Source organism: Ursus maritimus, unplaced genomic scaffold (assembly GCF_017311325.1).
Source record: "Ursus maritimus isolate PB19 unplaced genomic scaffold, ASM1731132v1 scaffold_5, whole genome shotgun sequence".
In the NCBI taxonomy this organism is placed as follows: domain Eukaryota; kingdom Metazoa; phylum Chordata; class Mammalia; order Carnivora; family Ursidae; genus Ursus; species Ursus maritimus.
In genome coordinates, this window is record NW_024426663.1 from 13705586 (window position 1) to 13724196 (window position 18611).

Genomic DNA, 18611 nt, shown 5'->3' on the forward strand with positions numbered 1-18611 from the left:
TCAGGGAGGGAGAGGTGGACAAGTAACACAACTGAACTCAGAGCCTAACTGGAAAGAAATACGCCTTCGGGGTCAAGAGACAAGTAAGAACTCCGGTCCAAGCCGGGGGGAGCCAGACGCAGGCAGCGAGTCTGGGCCGCGCAGGGCCTGGCGCGAGGGGGGCGGCTCGGGCCGCTCGCCTGGGAAGCGGACGCGGCCTCGGAGGAGAGCGGCCGAAATCAGTACTCACTCTGCGTCCGACTCCCGGGCCCAGAGACTTCAGCTGGGTGTGCAGGCTGTTTGCATTCCTGGCTGGGCTCGGCCCCCGCGGTTTCTGTTTAGAGCCTCAGCCCGCAGTGAGCCACGGGGCGGGGCGGTCCCGGGACGCGACGCACGCTGCTCCCCGCCCCCGTCCCCCGGAGGCGCCGCCCCGGAGCTCCCGGCGGGTCTGCGCAGCCGGGCGTCCGCTCCTGCCCACTCGTCTGGGGCAGGCGTCCGGGAAGCTGGCTAACTCAGGAACGTCGCCTGGGATGCGGGCCACGCGCCGTGCGCGCCGTGCCTGCTGGTGGCAGAGGTCCCCCGCGCCCGCGCTGTCACCCTGTGACTCCGCGGGAATAAGGGAGCCAAGAGGGGCGCTCTTGCAAATATACGCCTCCAAATATCTCTTTTTAAACTATAGAACGAATCAATAATGCCCATCACCAGCGATTCGCAAATACATTTCAAATAGTATAATGGATATTATAAAGAGCAGTTTAATAGAGTCAAAATTCTACTAAAGTACACCACATAATATATTATTGTGATTAAAAATATCAAAACAAATAATAAGAAAAATGGATTTTAAGCCAATGAATAAAATAAGAATTCATAGGTCCATACTGCTATAAATGAACGAATGAATGAATGAAAAGGAAATGCTTTTTGTTCTAGAAGAATGGCAACTAAAACAGAATGAATGATGGTGTTCACAGAAAAGAATTAAGAAATTTTAAAAGAAATATGGAAAGCCAACTTTTCTCAAAGCCACAAATCAGTCACAGTAAAGATTCTGGATGGAGCTTGGGGTGTGTCCAGAGGAGGAGGTGGTGGTCAGTGGGGAACAGAGACCTCAGGCCCAGCTAGTGACAGCTGAGCAATGACTCAGTGCTGTATCTTAAGCAAAACTATCCTTGGGATCATGAGTCTGAGGTGCTAGTTTATTTTTCAGCACATTAAAATATATACATAATTACTAAAATAAAAACACTTGCCTACTCAACACAGAGTCATCCCCCAAACCACATGTGCTATTGTGGGGTGAGGCTGACATTGAATGCCAGAACACACATAGTTTATCCAGCCTCTCACTGATCTTACGGTTGAGAAAACTGGCACCTGAGAGGAGAGATATTTATACCAACACAGGAGGAAAATCACAAAAGAATTTTCTGATGGGTGCTTATTCCTTCGCAAATCTTCTCCCCTGTAGCTGGGAGAAAAGTTGTTTGTGTCCTCTTCTGTTTTAAAGGCCTAATATTGCTGAACAACATATCATGATTCATTTGCCTTCCTGTTCAGTGAGGCAGTTCTCCTGTTTTCCTTTCTGTAGGAGGCATCTGCCAGTTGGCAGCTGGCCACACATTTGAAAACCCTCACTACATATTGATAAATTTCCCACCTAATCAATATGCGCCTTCCCAAAGTAAAATCCAGAGCACTCACAATCCCAGATTCCCTTGTAACAGGGTTGAGGCATGTGACCTATGAGGGTCGACCTGTGAGACTGGAAGTGAGCAATGCGAAGAGACCACGGCCCATCAAGAAATCTGTGTCTGACAAGGTGTATTAGTCTTCAAGATTGGCAGTGGCAGTTTCTGGCATCCGGTCCTCAATGTGTTAGGTACTCAAGCTGTGGTGGCAGCAGCAGACGCTCCCATGGTGTGGCTGGGCCTTGTTCTTAGCTGNAGATTCCTGCTGCTGGAGCCTTCTGGATCTTTCCACGAGCTACCCCTGCCATCCTTAAGAAATTCTACTTGGGTTTGAAACAGACTGGATTCCAGCTGGAACTAGCAGCTTTAACTTTAAATGTATCTTCTTAATACAGCCACATTCCCAATGCAAGTTCCACCTTGGTTTCCTCACCTGAACAGGAGGTGGTTATAATACCTATTGCCTGAGAAGTTGGCCAGCCATATAATCACAGGACTGATTATGGCTCACAACTCTTTTCATACTGGCTTTAATAAAAGCATGAATCATTTCTGCAGCCTCATTAGTCCTCATTATTAATTTATCAAAAATCAAATATTAAGCACTAAACATCTTACAATAATTATTTTGAGGTAGAAGGACCTATGGTTGCTTAAGCACTTTGGGTCTTCCAAGCCCAGAACTGCAAGACAGAAGTAATATTATTCATGCACATAATTACCCATTGCTTACGAATGCTCATAAAACAGTCCGGCAATACAGGGTGACCATTCTGTATCACACATCTATTATGCGTTACTTCAAATTAAATATTTAACTTTTCAGACAGACTGTAAAGTTTTCTTTATAATGGTAAAATTATCATTTATTTTATCTTTTAAGTTCAGCGTGTCAAGAATCAAGAAAACCAAGACTAAATCTCACTGCCAATTATTTCTACTATTTTGTCATGTCATGTGTCAGGGTAATATGATGTTGCCTGCATGTGTTATAATAATTAATTGTATAATACAAGGCTTCAAGTGATCACAAATGTTATTACCCCCAGCTTTTCTAATTGATGCATGGGAATGACTTTTTCTTTAAAGTGATGATGATGTTGGAGCAGCTGGATGGCTCAGTTGATTAAGTGTCCAACTCTTGATTTAGGCTCAGGTCATGATCTCAGGGTCCTGAGATTGAGCCTTGAGTCAGGCTCTGCACTCAGTTACGCTTGAGATTTCCTCTCTCTCCTCTTCTGCTCCTCCCCCCTCTCGTGCTTGCTCTGTCTCTCTCTCTAAAATATATAAATAAATCTTTACAGTGATGATGCTGCTGAGTTAAAGCCCTTTCAATCAGGCATCAAAAGAGGAAATCAGCAAGTATAATATATACATACATACATACACATATTTTTTTTCTTCCAATACTCTATAAATGTTAAAGATATGAGAAAGAAAGGAGGGAAGAACAAAGCCCTGGGGAAACTAATGTTTAGGAAACTGATGAAGCAAAGCAAGCCGGGAATCTATAGTGAGAAACTGCAACAGGAGAGAGAATAATGTAGGTAGCAGGAAGATGACCATGTTTTAGAAGCTAAGGAAAGAATGTCAAGTTTGACATTAAATAAACACTAAATATGTGGCTAAAATGTCTCTACCTCCCACTACGTCTCCCCCCTTCAGCTTCCTGAGACAGCAGCGTTTGGGGGAGATGCCAACATTCTTTATAACCTCAGAATGATTAGATGATAACTTTGTGTGTTAAAAAAAAAAAAAAGACAGAAAGGGGATTACTTCTTGTGGCTAACCTCAAGAGAAAACTGGGTGTGATTTTCTACAATGTACTAACCACCACCCTGCCCAAGAGTTTAGATAATTCCAAAATCTGGAAATCACCTGCAGGTGATCCAAAATCTCATAGGGCTGGGGTTTTCTAATGAGCCTCCTCATTTTTAGAGGCATAAGTTAAGCATAAGTTAAATAAAAGTACTTTAAGACAGGACACACTTGAAAAAACTTTTTTAGTTCCAGACAGTCAAACAACAGAGTATGAGGCTAACGAGAGTAGTCATAGCAGAGACACATTTTCCCAGCACCTACTAAATGCCAGGCTCAGGGCTAAGAGTTTTATACATTTTATTTCTATTTTATTTAAGCCTCTCGGCAGATCTGTCAAGAGTAGTCCTATCCCCATTTTACAGATGAGGAAACTGAGGTTCAGTGGGGCTAAGTAAGCTTGCTAGTAATAAGTGGCAGAGAGGCCAGTCGGGTTTGGCTGTGCAGAAGACCTCTTAACCATACTGAGCACTGATGCTGTAGTGTCCCCAAATCTGTTCAACTCTGGCCAGCTCCTTCTCATTTCTCAGCTGGACTTTGGTTTGGGCACCATTTAGGGGCCTGCAGAGCAGCTGGGCCTCCAAGAAGCGCTAAAATATGAACTCTTAACCAAGTAAGGAACCAACCTGAGAAAGTCCGCAGACCTCCATAGGAAAGCCACCAGTTTTAAAGGAAAAATGCTTACTTAAAATAGTTGTATAGACAGTCCTGACGTAAGTTAAGGTTTTTGATGATCTCAGACATAACACTGGAAGACCGCAAGTTGAAATGGGCTGAACATAACTATTTTTAAATGTTGAAAACCACTAGCTAAAATTGTAGTCTTTTGTTTTTGAAATATCTTGTTTCAGTGATTTTTATAAGTTGCAAAGCTCTGAAGTGCTGTGTTACCAAAGAACGCTCAGTTAGAGCTTCTAGAAGTCCAGCAGCATCAAGGACCCTGTATGAACAGGAAACCTGGGTTCAAACCCCACCTCCCTCCTACTGGCTTTGTGATCTTGTCAAGGCTGCTTAACCTCCCTGAGCCCTGGTTTTCTCAGGTATAAAGGAATAATAATTATAACATTGTGAGGAGATTACATAAGATAATTACACTGAGCATTTAGCAGAGAGCCTGGTGGGGCTAATGTGCATGAAGAGAATCTGAATTATTTTCTGACGAGATGAGAGCACTGCATTTCTACTCACAGCATGTGTCAAAGTCCTATATTATTTATAGATATTATGATAATATTTATAGGACACTTATATGCCAAGGAGAATTAAAGCACAAATGGTTTTACTAGGTTTTAAATCATTATTATTATTATTAAGATATTACATTCCTCCCCCCCCCCAAGCATAGAAATGATACTTTGTTCAAAACTTATTGACCTAAGGAATGACTGACCTTGGTGGCCGGGGCTGTTCCACCAGCATGGGTTCTGGAAGGTTGACTGCTCTCAAGGCTTGTTGCTTTTTTCTTAAAAAAAAAAAAAAGAAATTAGTTTCAATGGGGGAAACCGTCCTAACAGTGTAGACAAGGCAAATTTTCATATCATTACAGATATCTTCTCAAGCAAACTTCAGACTAATATACTAGTAAGCCACACAAAAATAAATGTGTTTTCAAATTTTTCATCTCTTTGCCTGAAGACCATATAAGCATTGAAAAGGAAGAGGAAGTTGAATAAATTCCAATTGCTCAATAGTCAGTGATTCTGGAGAACTGCAAAAATCCTCACATGGGCAGCTGCCATTTCCTCCAAGGAGCACTTCCAGAAACATTATCACTTGCTGTGGTGCGGGTGCTTTCCCTCTTACCGTGCTGGAGAAAGTGTGTGTTAGTACAGTCTCTGTGGTGGGTGATTTAGCAGTAAGTATCAAAGCAATTCTACTTCTAAAAATTTATCTTAGGGAAATAAGAAGAGAGAGCAAAAGCCTTTTTTTCTTCAAAGATATTCATCATAGTATTACCACATCAAAAAGCTAAACAAAATATAGGTAATAATAATGAATGTTTACTGACTACTTACCACATGCCAGGCAATGATTCTATTAGAATAATATAATGAGGGGCACCTGGGTGGCTCAGTCGGTTAAGCACCTGCCTTTGACTCAGGTCATGATCCCAGGGTCCTGGGATCAAGCCCCACATCAGGCTCCCTACTCAGTGGGTAGCCTGCTTCTCTCTCTCCCCCTGCTCGTGCTCTCTCTCTCGCTATCTCTGTCTCAAGTAAAAATAAATAAAATCTTTTAAAAAATAAACAAAATTTCTAAAAAAAAATACAATGATACAATATAATAATACAGTAATGATGCTTTAGTAAGAGTATCTATTTAGAGCATTACTGTAAGCACTCTAAGTGTTTTAAAAAAGTAAGATGTGTCATAACTCAATCTTTGTAGGAATCGATACATTGCTGGTACTATTGTTATCCTCATTTTATGGGTGAGGAGGCAGGAATGGGATGAGTACATAACTCGGACATCGTCACGCTGGTAAAAAAATAGGATGTCTGCTTCACTCCCTCTTCTCTTCCCTGTCTGTACTGCCTCCCACAACAGAGGGTTATGTTATGGACATCTACAGGATGAAGTATTACGCAGTTACTAAAAATCCGGTTTAGAAGAACATTTCATTAAATGAAAACATATTATGCATATTTTATATAAAGAAAAATCGGCTTATAAAATAGTACGCACGGTAGGATCACTGAAGTTCACGAGGTTATTTTCTGCACTTAAGAGCGATTTTTAAAAATACTCTTCTTTGTGCTTTTTTGTATTTTCTTATATAACTATACTGTTTCAACTGATAAAGGAACAATAAATGCAGGGCAGAGAAAAGGAAAGGTAACATACACAGCTTCTTTCTTACAAGGCCTTGATGTATACCTCTTACGAAGATCCATATTTCAGAGGGGTAAGCTTACAAACTATAAAGTTTTATAATGTCAGCTGGTGAGATTACGCTCCAACAGCTTAACATATGTGAACAATGTACCATAAGCACTGAATACGGGGGGACAGTACTGCTCATACACAGCGTATTAAAAAGCTGTATGTCAATACGGTAACATTTTTAAAAATATATAATTGAGAGCAACCTGGCTTAATTCTTTAACATTTAGCAAAATCAGTATTTTTTGAAAATGCCTGCCATGGAATCTTGGGCTGAAGGCTTCTTTTCCTTCAGGTTAAATATTGCCTCAGCAAGCAGAAAAGTCAAAATTTAGCTTGCTGTCCTCAGAGTATCATCTTTCCATGTCCAAGCCTGACCCCATTCAGAGCACTTCCGGAAGGTCACCGAAGCAACAGGCTGGACACGTGCTCATGAACTGGGTATCCCAGGAGGCCTCCCAGGCATCTGCAGGAGTCCCAGGCTCCCAGGCATCACCTGCTGACTGAAGTCTCTCCCAAGCACACATGCAGCGCCATCGCCAAGGGAAGAAAAAAGTCTCAGATAAATGGGATAGAAAGAAAAGAGGCTGTGAAAAAGGTAGAATTGTGACTGTGGTACAGGAGAGGGTGAAAGGAGGGGATGGCCTAAATTTAATCCAGATCACAAGTCTCTTTTCAAAATATAAACTATGTTAACAAAGAGCTTCCCACAGCCATAATGTATACATGGATTCAGTGTAAGGGAGTGGACCTAAGAAATAAAGACAAGAACACAGCAGTGGGGTTATTGATTTCAACCTCACTGTGCACTTCAACCTCCTCACTTTCCAGTGGGGAGACGGAAGCCCCGAAAGCTCAGGCCACCGCCCTGTGGGCCACAGCTGCCCTGCACTCCAGCTACTAGCCTTTGGTCTCAGCTACAATCAAGGAAGATTGCGTTCTAATCCTGCCCTCGCGGCAGCTCCTCTCCACTGCGTCAAAGCCCCCATACCAGACCCTGGCTCTTCTGTAAATGAATTCCACTCTAACACCGCAGCTAGGATTTGCCCAAGGGAATTAAAATAACTTTTTTTTTGGCTGAATTATGAAACTATTAAGTTAAAAAAAAATCACTATTTGAACTTAACATACATGCTGATTTTTATTTTACCTTCATAAGAACTCAAGGTTTACTTTTTATTTTAATTCATTACCGCAGTATCTTTTAACTCAAATGAGGATCTCTCAGCTTTCCTATGGGTATGACCTGTCACTCCAAAGCTTGCCTTACCCTCTGACCCTGTATAACCTAGCTTACAAAGGACTAATTTAGTTTAGCTGAAGCAAGAGTAGAATTTGTAAAAATGATCTTTTGTTATCTAATATTTATTAAGCCCTTGTCAGTGTCAGGTTCCTAAAACACAATACAAAAGCTGAGAAATGCACACATATACCAGAGCACGGACTCCTCATTCTCGGGTTAGTAACCAACATTTAATTACAGATGTTTTGGCTGATATGAAAGTCTTGGCCACCTTTGTTCAATTGTGTCTGACTTCATGCATCCTTTCATTCATTCACTCATTGGGCGGGCATTTACTGAACGCTGCCTACGAGCCTGGTACTATTGTAAGCAGTGGAGATGTAATAACCAATGAAACAGAAAAAGCTCCTGCTCTCATAGTGCTTACATTCCAGTAGGAGCACAAAGACTCTAAATAAGTCAACAGAAACAAGATGATTTCAGAGAGTGACGCGTGCTGTAAAGACAACGAACAGGGTGATGTCACAGAGAGTGACTTGCTGGCTGAGGCTTGCCCCAGACGGGGTACACAAAGAAACAACATTTGATTGAGACCCGATGGCACATAATCCAATCATGAAAATAGGGGATGGGGGAGGGAGGCATTCTAGGTGGACAGAGTCCCATGTGCAAAGGCCCTAAGACAGGAATGGGTTTGGCAAGTTAGAGAAACAGAAAAAAGTCAGTGCAGGTGATGCAGGGTGGGCCCGGGCATACACGGCATGACATGAAGCAGGATGCTGGATGGGGATATTTAAGGTGAAGTGATACAGGTGTTGCATGGCCCTAGAGTCAGGTATGTTTGAGATCACTGGTTTCTTCCAGTTTGAGCCTGCTCCCTGATCTTCACTGGTGACCATCTAGCCCTTGTGAGTCCCCCCTTATCTGCAGCTGAATAGTTCTCGAAGTCCTCTGGCTTCGTATCACCTTATGTCAGTCATGCAGGTGTCTCCTTTACCCTCACCCCCCATCCCCTTACCATCAGCACTGGCCCCTGGAAGTCCCACTCTGGCCTGAACAACTGTCCCACCTGGTTAGGTCTGCATCTCCACTAACTAGTGATAGGGCTGGATGTACCCTCAGAAAGAAGAGAATTCAGCCACTCACAGGAAGCAGACACTCTCACCACAAGCTCATTTGGCTATGACTCTGCGTTTGTCCTAACATACAGATAGGCTCTGTTCTCTGAAAAATTAAGACATTAAATGAGGATAGGATGTCAATACTTTAATGACTCAAATTTTGAGTTACATTATTTTTTTTTCATTTCCATACACCCATAGACTAAAGGCCATCAGGAAGATGTTTCCTTGCCAACCAATCATAACCCTTGTAATATTCATGAGCACTTCTTTGTTTAAGTTATGTTTTATAGGAAAGAAACGATCAGGAAGAGACTGCCCCTTACGCCGACCCATTAGGTCCCAGGCCTGGCTGAGTCACTCCCTCCCTGCCGCTGATTGAGCAGGCCACGGGCCTCAGTCCCAACGACTGACAGAGAACGTGTGTGATCTCCCCTGCGGTGCAGAGTGCATCAGGCCGGTTCCGTGGACTATGAATCCACACATCCTTTAAGCAGCCTGTCCAGCCTCCAAAAGTGGTTCAGAGTCGGCCAGCCAAGAGACCCGCAAAAGAGGCAGCACGTGCTTGAGAAGGTCAGTGAATACACAGATTAGATCCCTTCTCTCTGCAGTTGCAGAAAGGAATGAAAACAATGAATTCCATACCTTTTTTATATGTCTGCCATAGTTCATAATACATATTTTTTATTCAATGAGTCAGAACTCAAGTCTTAAAAACTGTTTTCAAAGTATCAATGACGAAGAGCCAAGCAAAGAGTTGCTGTGTCACTATCTCCTAAAATCTCAGGAAACGCCTCATGAGTGATGCCTGATGTCATCCTGAGACTTAGTGACCACAAAGAAAGGTGCTAGGTTCCCTAGAATAAAGGCTCTATCTTTTGATTTGTGTGGCAAGAATCCTGGCTCCACCAAATGCCCGCTGAGACCATTGGCAAATGTATGCACATTTCTAAGCACTATTTTTCTCGTCTGAAAAAAGGAATAACCGTACCCATCCCTGGGACGGAGACCGTGCAGATCAAAGGAGATGAGGAATGGTGTGAGGTCTGTGGGCCATAGGTTGAAAGTCCCTACTCTAGAGGGACCCAAAATTCTTGATCAAGCAGCAATGGAATAGGTTGACCTCCCCAAGTGCAACCCCAATGGGCCTAGTTTTACCTCATTAAGAATCTTAGCGGCTCTTGAGAATTTTCCATATGCTTTTATTATTTATATAGTCACAAAAAATATTTTCTTTCATAGATAGAAAAAAGTGATTTTTTTCTTAGGACTGGCCACGATTCTAATAATGGATACCAGTAAGTTATGTGGGAACAGTTTGATCCTTTTGAGGTTTGCTTTTAAGCTTTGTTAGGTTGGACAAAAGCAGCCTTCAAAGTAGGACTAATTTTTCTTTTTTCAATACAGAGATTATACCCTTCTGAGTACTCTCCCCAGGGACTCTGACTGGTGGGAACACATCATCCTCCCAGGCCTGTGTGAGCTCTGGAGATTACGTGACGGTGTAAATGTGAGGCACCTAGCCCACAGCCAGACCTAGCATGATTACTCACTAAATGCTGGCTAAGGGGGGCCCGGGACTATTTACCCTCATAGTAAAGGAAGGAACTTAAGTTTGTAAGCTGGGCCACATGCTCCTTTCAAGTACAGGCTTGTTTCCCTTTTATATTTATGAAGTTTGTACATAAGGAAATTTGGATTCAAAAGTATAATTTACATCCAAAAAGGAGGAGCGCTCCTACCCTGAACAGCTAAAAAACTCCCAGAGAATAATATGAAACAGTGGTTTTCAGACATGAGATACCAGGCAGCATAGGGTGCTCTCTGACCAGGAAACGAGTGAAGGGAGCCCTAGGACTGCCCCAGCTTACTGCCTGGGAAGTTTCCAGGCGGCATGAACATGAAACTTGGAGGAGGAACCCAAGCAGAAGCCATCAATTTTTATGGGTTGAGGAGGTAGAGCTGGGAGTTCCATAGACCAAAGGGGCTTAAAGGGTTCACAGGGAGAGCGCCAGAAAGAAGAGAGCTGCACGAGAGAGCCCCAGAGGTTTGCATGTGCATGCCTGTGAAGAAACCCCACGTCTGGGTCAAGAACACCCGGAAGGTTGGGGCGCCTGGGTGGCACAGCGGTTAAGCGTCTGCCTTCGGCTCAGGGCGTGATCCCAGCGTTACGGGATCGAGCCCCACATCACGCTCCTCCGCTATGAGCCTGCTTCTTCCTCTCCCACTCCCCCTGCTTGTGTTCCCTCTCTCGCTGGCTGTCTCTATCTCTGTGGAATAAATAAATAAAATCTTTAAAAAAAAAAAAAAAAAAGAACACCCGGAAGGAGCAGAGGTATAACCCCAGAGACCAGGAATACAGTGTGTTCCCAGCAGTCAGAATCATTGATAGAGTGTCTAGAAGGACAAGTTAGCCCTCCTCTAAAGGCTGCTCTGGTCCAGCCAAACCAAGCTTAAAAGCAAACCTTAAAGGATTAAACTATTTCCAGGTAACTTAACTGTGTCCCAGAACATAGCTCAAGAAAACTAACAGTGGCAACAAACAAGCACCCCACAAGATGAAATTCACATCTGTTTGACATCTAATAAAAAATTACAAGGCATGCATAGAAAGCAGAAGCATAAAACTTTATTTTCTACAGGTAGGAAAATATGATGTTCAAAAAGCATAGTATCTTGACTGCAATGCTGGCTGCAGGAATCCATACATGGAGTAAAATGGCATAGAACTTACATACACAGGTTGTTCCAATGTCAATTTCCTAGTTTTGATAATATACTATAATTACATAACATGTAACCAATGGGAAAACTGTATGAAGAATAGAGGGGACCTCTCCATACTATCAATGCAACTTCCTGAGAATCTAATTATTTCAAATTAGGAAGCTTTTGAAAAGTAAGTTAAGGAGACACATGAAAGATATTTTCTTAAAAACGACCCAAACCAAACTTCCAAAGATTAAAAAAAAATGCAATGTCTGAGATGAAAAATACACTGGGATTAAGAACCAATGAAATATTGCAAAAGAAAAGATTAGTGAGCGTGGATGCATCGCAATAGAAACTACCCAAAATGGAACAGCAAGTAAAGACTAGGGGATAGGGAACAGAGGGTCAGTGAGCTGTGGGACAACTTGAAGCAGCTAATATTTGTATAATTGCAGCCTCCAAAGACGAGGAAAGACATGGAGACAAACTAAAATATATGAAGAAATAATGGCCAATGCATTTCCAGATTTGATGAACCCACCAATTCAAGAAGTTCAACAAATCCCAAGTAAGACTGAGGGGTTGGGTATGAATAAAGGGGCAAGTTGGTTTTTAGAAGCCCATTCCCGAGAGACTTCCAGCGATGATGAAATCTACCCGTGTTGCAAGAGCTCCATGTCCTCCCCCAGCTGACACGGCGCCTTCCCTGCCAGGGAGTTGGTCAGAGTTTCTGCAGCCACAAACCCAGTGATTTCTTCACCAAAAGTGCATCGGGCTTTCTGCTCAGCGGGTTGCCTGCTTCTCCCTCTCCCTCTGCCTCTGTCCCCACTCCTGCTCACTCACTCTTTCTCTCTAATAAATAAATAAAATCTTTTTAAAAATGCAGGAAAATGGAGCTGGTCTACTTTTCTATCAAAGTAATAGCAAATATTCCCTGGGGAGCCCTTATGAGAGCAGGCTAGGGGCTTCTCCAGCTTACAATGGTTTGTAAGTAACAGATCAAATATTATACACGACAAAACTTTTGAGCACACAGATACACAAGAACTTTTGCATCAGAAGAGTATTGAAATCCTCAAAGGTTCAATGTGGCTGCTGGCATGCTCAAATCATTTCTCAAGATATTTTTGAAACTATTTGTTGAACTGTTTTCAGAAACTGCAACACATTATTTGATTATCCTTAGATGCAAAACATTTATCCTCTAAATGGAGACTTCACTTTCTGAAACTCCCAAAAGTTAATCAGATTCACATGTGGCAATTATGAGAAGGCTATTGAACTGGATGATACTGATTGATTTTAGTGAAAAAAAAAAAAACATTGAAGAAGAGATGAAATTCTTCTGTGCTCTGAATGTGTAAGTGGAATTAGTTTCAACATTATCTGAACAACAGAAAACATCTTAACTATATAAATTTTCAGGTTACCACTGGATTTCATTTTATTGGTATGAAGCCACCATTTTCTTTCCTTTTTCATACCTCTTGAAAACGGATGCTTCTTAAAATCACTAGAAGAGGAGAGGTGGGTGGGGGGGAGGCGGAATTCAGAGAAAACATCGTGATGAGCACTGAATGATATATAGAAATGTTGAAGCACACTGTACGCCTGGAACTAATAAAACACTGTATGCCAATTATACTTCAATAAAAAGATCAGTATAAGAAAGCTGGGGTCAGAGATGAACTGAAGGTTTTATTTCCTTTCTTAGCATTTTCTAATCAGTGCATTTTTAGATCAGTGGTTTCTTAGACTTGATGAAATGTAGTAGTTTTCAGGATAAAAACTCTCATTAAAATATATGTTTTGACATATTTGTTAACAAATCAGTTCCATTACTTAAAAGTTACCCTATTAAATGACAAGAAGTATTGTGTTTCCACATGAAAACACATGCTAAATTGGAAAATCGTTTCTAGAAAATGACTGTCTTTCAAAAGGGTAGGCAGATTCCCCAACACTAGCAATTATAAAGCTTGACTTTTATCTACAAATGTTCCTTTATACCATGGTTGTAAATAGTGTACAAATAAGAACACGTTCCCTTTACTACCAAAAGAAGTATAAATGTATGCTACCACAAATGCAGCACAATAAATAGGATATGTCAGCCCCTGGGACACACTGATAAATAAGTCTTAATGAATAAATCTTACCATTAACTCATTCCATAGAAATTCACTTATTGAATGAAATGCCTCATGCACAACGGTCTTAAAAGCACACACTACGGTAGCTGCGCTTCACTGAGTTTGGCTATATTCTAATTCGTCAGTACCCATTCATCACCTCCAAGTCAACTCAAGTCTTTCTAGTCCTGCGCGGGCTGCCCTGACAAGCAGCCAAATGCTATCCTTCTGACTCTGAGTCTGCTGTGACTCAGTTTCCCTCCTTGTTGCACTTCATACCCCCCCCCCCCAGAGAGGGGACAGCATTTCATTACATTTCAGATTCCTGGGAATTGTAATGATTTGCTCTTTTTTAATTCTTTTTTTTTTTAATGAAGTATAGTTGACGCACACTGTTACATTAGTTTCAGGTGTACAACATAGTGATTCAACTTCTCTATGTTATGTTAGGTTCACCTCGAATGCAGCTACCATCTGTCACCATACAACACTATTACAGTATCTCTGACTACATTCCCCATAATGTGCCTTTTATTCCTATGGAATGACTTAATCTTACTCCACGAATTTCTTGAATGAAAAAGAAGTTACAACACAACGAAGAAAGACAGAAGGAAGAGTTACACAAATTGGCAACAGTAGTAAGAAGGTTTTTGGTGTTGGTCTTACACCGAATTCTTTTTTTTTTTTAAGATTTTATTTTATTTATTTGACAGAGAGAGAGACAGCCAGCGAGAGAGGGAACACAGGCAAGGGGAGTGGGAGAGGAAGAAGCAGGCTCCCAGAGGAGGAGCCTGATGTGGGGCTCGATCCCAGAACGCTGGGATCACGCCCTGAGGCGAAGGCAGATGCTTAATGACTGAGCCACCCAGGCGTCCCTCCGAATGCTTAAAATAGGTAATTTTATGAATGCTATCAGATACTAGTTAAAAGCACAGACTGTAAACTGAAGCAATTCTGTACTTACTACCAAATAAATACCTGTGTGACTTTGGTATTAAACACCTTATTTAATCAAGCTTTGCCTCAATTTCTGCATCAGGAGAATGGGATTACTGTAAGAGGGGGGTATGTGCGTGTGTAATGGCTTTATTTGCGTTAGCTATTATTATCAAATGCTCTCTAGTTCTCAACTACCTTTACCAATCAACAGAAAAATAGTGCTGCATAATTCTCTTCTCCTCTTGTCAAACTACTTCTCACTAAGATGTTAATAATTAATACATTTATCTCTCCTGGGAACACAGACAATTTAAAAGCAGAGCCTGGGGAAGGCAACGGTTAACTCAAAGGTTAAATAAGCTGCTAGCGGTGAAATTACAGACATCAACAACAAGCCAACTGGGAAAATACTATCAGATGGTACCTCCTAAATCTATCTACTCAATAAGATTGCCCCTTCAGGGATGGGGATGGCGTGTACATCTAAATGTCTTTAAACTGTGTGTCACATTTTGGGGGTATTTTTTGTATTCACATGTGTGTGTACTTCTCAGAGGAAAAGATCAGTTTTCACCAGATTCCAAAGGGACTATGAACTAAAAATAGTTAAGAATCCTTGCCCTCTAAGCTGTCTTACTTAAATCCTTACTGTGTCCATATCTAAGAGATGCACTTCTATTCAAACATGCACACGTGCACATGTGCGCGTGGAAACACACACACACACACACACACACGCAGCAGCAGCAGCCCCAGCCTTGTTCTGGAATTATCTTTTAGAAGTTCCAAAGAAACAAGGCTCACATGTAAAATACTTCTCTCTTTAAGGTCTAAGGTCTCTTCCATTATTCTTTTATTATCTGATGCTGTTTTCTATTCTTTTCCTTCTGACGAAAAAAATAATATTCAGAATAAAGAAAAAAGTAGAAAGAAGGAAATACATATTACTCAAAATCCTGCCAATCAAGACAGCTACTTTCAGTTATTTTTCTATTTTTGTGTAAATACAAAAATATGCACAATATGCTAATAGATTATATAAGTGAAATCATTAAGTCTTTCATCTCTTTTTTAACCTCACATAAACACTTTTCTCAGTCATTAAAAGTTCTTTGAAGCACGGTGTTAAAGATGCCTTGGTTACTATATCTGAGTCATCACTTCACCAATTCATTACCGCCGTATGTGTGTTTCTCTCCTAGTTTGTTATTATTATAAATACAATGACACAGATCATGTGCCATCAAGCACACTCTGATTACGTACTTGAAACAAATTCTAGACTTGGAATTTCTGGGTCAAAAAGGTTTGTTTTTCTTATTTAAGTCTCTCAGTTATTTTCAACTTTAAAATACCATTTATGTTTTTATTAAAGGAAGAGCTTAATTATATGTTTCAAATCTTATAATTTGGAAGTTTTCAAATATTTGAAGAAAATTTATATAAGAAGTCAAAATCAAGCCTCTTAAAAATACGCGCGCACACACACATACACACACACACACACACCTATGCTAATTTACAAGGAAAAAGTCAACAACGCACCACAGCGAAGAATTTCCTCCTTTTAACCACTGGGTGTCCCCTGAACTATATGTTTAGCATTTGACCAGCCATCATACCTAACAAGCATCTCAGGGAGCTTGTGTCCTTATGGCTGGTAGTAAGAACCTTCATTATCTTTTAAATGAATTATTTTAAAATTTAGTAGTCATTCCACTTCCTATTCAGCTTTCATTATTCAGTGAAATAGATGTATGGTTTCAGATTTTACCAAGACTACTCAGTGTTTTAAGAAAACACACAAAAAAGTAACAAAACTATATTCAGTGAAGCAATTTTTATCCCAAGTACTAAATGAAACCAAAACTGAAATGTGAATATGAAACCATTTTAGCCTTCAATTTCCCATAAAAGAGATGTGTTTCTTCAAAATCGTATTTGCAGATTTCAGATTCCAGAGTGATATATTTCTGGAATATACTTAAGTCCAAAAATTCTGCTCCTTGAGCTCCAATTAGACCACTTAGGAATCAGAGGCTTGATTTACAAAAGAGTGAGCCCCGGGAGTGCAAACCCTGATGTGAATAACCAACCAGGAAGTTTGGAGTCCTAATGATTAAGATAAACGTATGTTTAGAATTCACTCCTCAGTTCTTTCCAAATAATGTCTTTCGTATATAATACTATTCAATTAACAAATGAATCCATTTACTCATTAACAATTGGCAAATAATCCAAGAAATCTGTAACACGGGATACATCTTGGCCACACTTACTCTTTTTGTAAAAGTAAACACTGATTTCAACTTCCTTTTTTCCCCCTTTATTGGATGTTCATTACATAAACCCACGTACATTGAAGAGTCATCTGCAGAATCTCCGCTTAGTCAGCACCCTCACAATCCTAACAGCAACAGCTTCGAAGGGGACAAACAAAATCCCAATCCACAATCAAGGGCCTTTCCACAGTCCCTGTAATTGGGCAGTTATCAGCCTAGAACTTTCTTCCAGTCTCCCCAATGATGACACTGCAACATCCAGGTCCCTCTACCCTTTTAATTGCTTCTTCTTTGACTTGTTCACTGATTTCTCCTTCCTACCCCCCCTGCACAGGCATTTATCAACATTTGCTTTTGCTTCCTCTCTTCTCTCTCTCTACATTCTTTTCTTCAGTAATTTCAGCCAAGAATGTTGGCAGTGAGGGTCAGAAAGACAGATAGAATGGGAGCTTGAGCAATTTCAAAGGACATATTTTAAAACTGTTTACAATGAGGAAGACTGAACTAATATGTAGTCTAAAGAGGAGTCATTAAACAAAGAGTAAAAGAAAGAAGGAATAGCTGCACGGAAAAGGTCCTAGGAAAAGAAGGAAAAAATGGGATTAGTACCTGCCTCTCCAATCAGAGGTGCTCACATGATCCACGACTCTGAAACTACACCACTCTTAATGTGCTTCAGAGTCACGTCGTCCCCAGAACATGGCAGAGCAGAGTTGTGCCAAGCGTCAGGGTGGGGATATCATGAGAAGAAGGAAGGAAGGAAGGAAGGAAGGAAGGAAGGAAGGAAGGAAGGAAGGAAGGAAGGAAGGAAGAAAGAAAGAAAGAAAGAAAGAAAGAAAGAAAGAAAGAAAGAAAGAAAGAAAAGGAAGGAAAAAAGGAAGAAAGGAAGGAAGGAAGGAAGGAAAAAAGGAAGAAAAAAAAAAGAAAAGAAAAAAGAGAACAAGAACCAAGAAAGAAATGCTTACGTGTGCCAGGCACTGTGCTAAGCACTCTATAAGAATTACCTCAGTGTTACTCAAAATGTGCTCAGATGACCATTGACATAAGAGCCATCTGAGGTAACTGGTAAAAATAAAACTAAAAGGAAGCAAAAAAGACAACAAAAATCCTGATTCGTTGACCCTACCTTAAATCTGCTAAATCAGAATCTCTGAGGATAGGGCCCAGGAGTTTGAATTTTTCATACTATCTCTAAGTGATTGTTAGGCATGTTAATACCTGAGAACCACTGTGTTATTTCATGTAATGCCCTGGAATATTAGGAATAGAGTTTTTAATAATTTTTTATGATACTAACACATTGCTCTATGCATTTGCTAAGCATTCTGTAATAGTTGATTGAAACATACAAGACTTCATGACATCAACTTTCCATTATGTTTTGTTCTCACTAAGAAACTATTTTTAAAAGGCTATAATGAGCTATTATGCACATCGTTATATGATAAAATGTTGACTTTATGACAAGAATCATACGTTTATCAGTCCTCAGATCAAACAGCTATTTTGCTGTTTCATGGGCATGATTTCAGGTTATTGTCCCCTTTTAATCAGTCATGCCACTATCTTTGAGATGCTAATAAAATCTAAAGAGAAGAATGAAAACAAATACATACTTTAAAACAGTATATTTCAGAAATAATACTTAATCAATCTGTCCATCAGGTTTCCAGGACTTATGATTTACTCTGAGGCCAGTAAATTTAACTTCCATTTAGTTCCTTTGCTATTTTGTTAACATTTGATTCCAATTCCATGTGCCACAGGTACAATCTTTCAGAGACAATTTTGGTGGGACCTAAGGTCTT

The 18611-nt window shown here is 40.7% G+C and overlaps 1 protein-coding gene across 14 annotated transcripts in view; it reads right to left on the reverse strand.

The window, feature by feature from the left end:
- CAST (calpastatin) overlaps window positions 1–18611 on the reverse strand; it is a 107119-nt gene that overhangs the window by 68935 nt on the left and 19573 nt on the right. For 11 of the 14 annotated variants that reach the window (XM_040622065.1, XM_040622055.1, XM_040622054.1 and 8 more), the window contains one exon: window positions 4879–4950. In XM_040622065.1, the coding sequence (XP_040477999.1) occupies window positions 4879–4950 (72 nt within the window). Of the gene's footprint in view, window positions 1–229; window positions 372–4878; window positions 4951–18611 lie in introns of those variants that run through there. The other 3 variants (XM_040622064.1, XM_040622063.1, XM_040622062.1) reach the window with 1 other exon arrangement.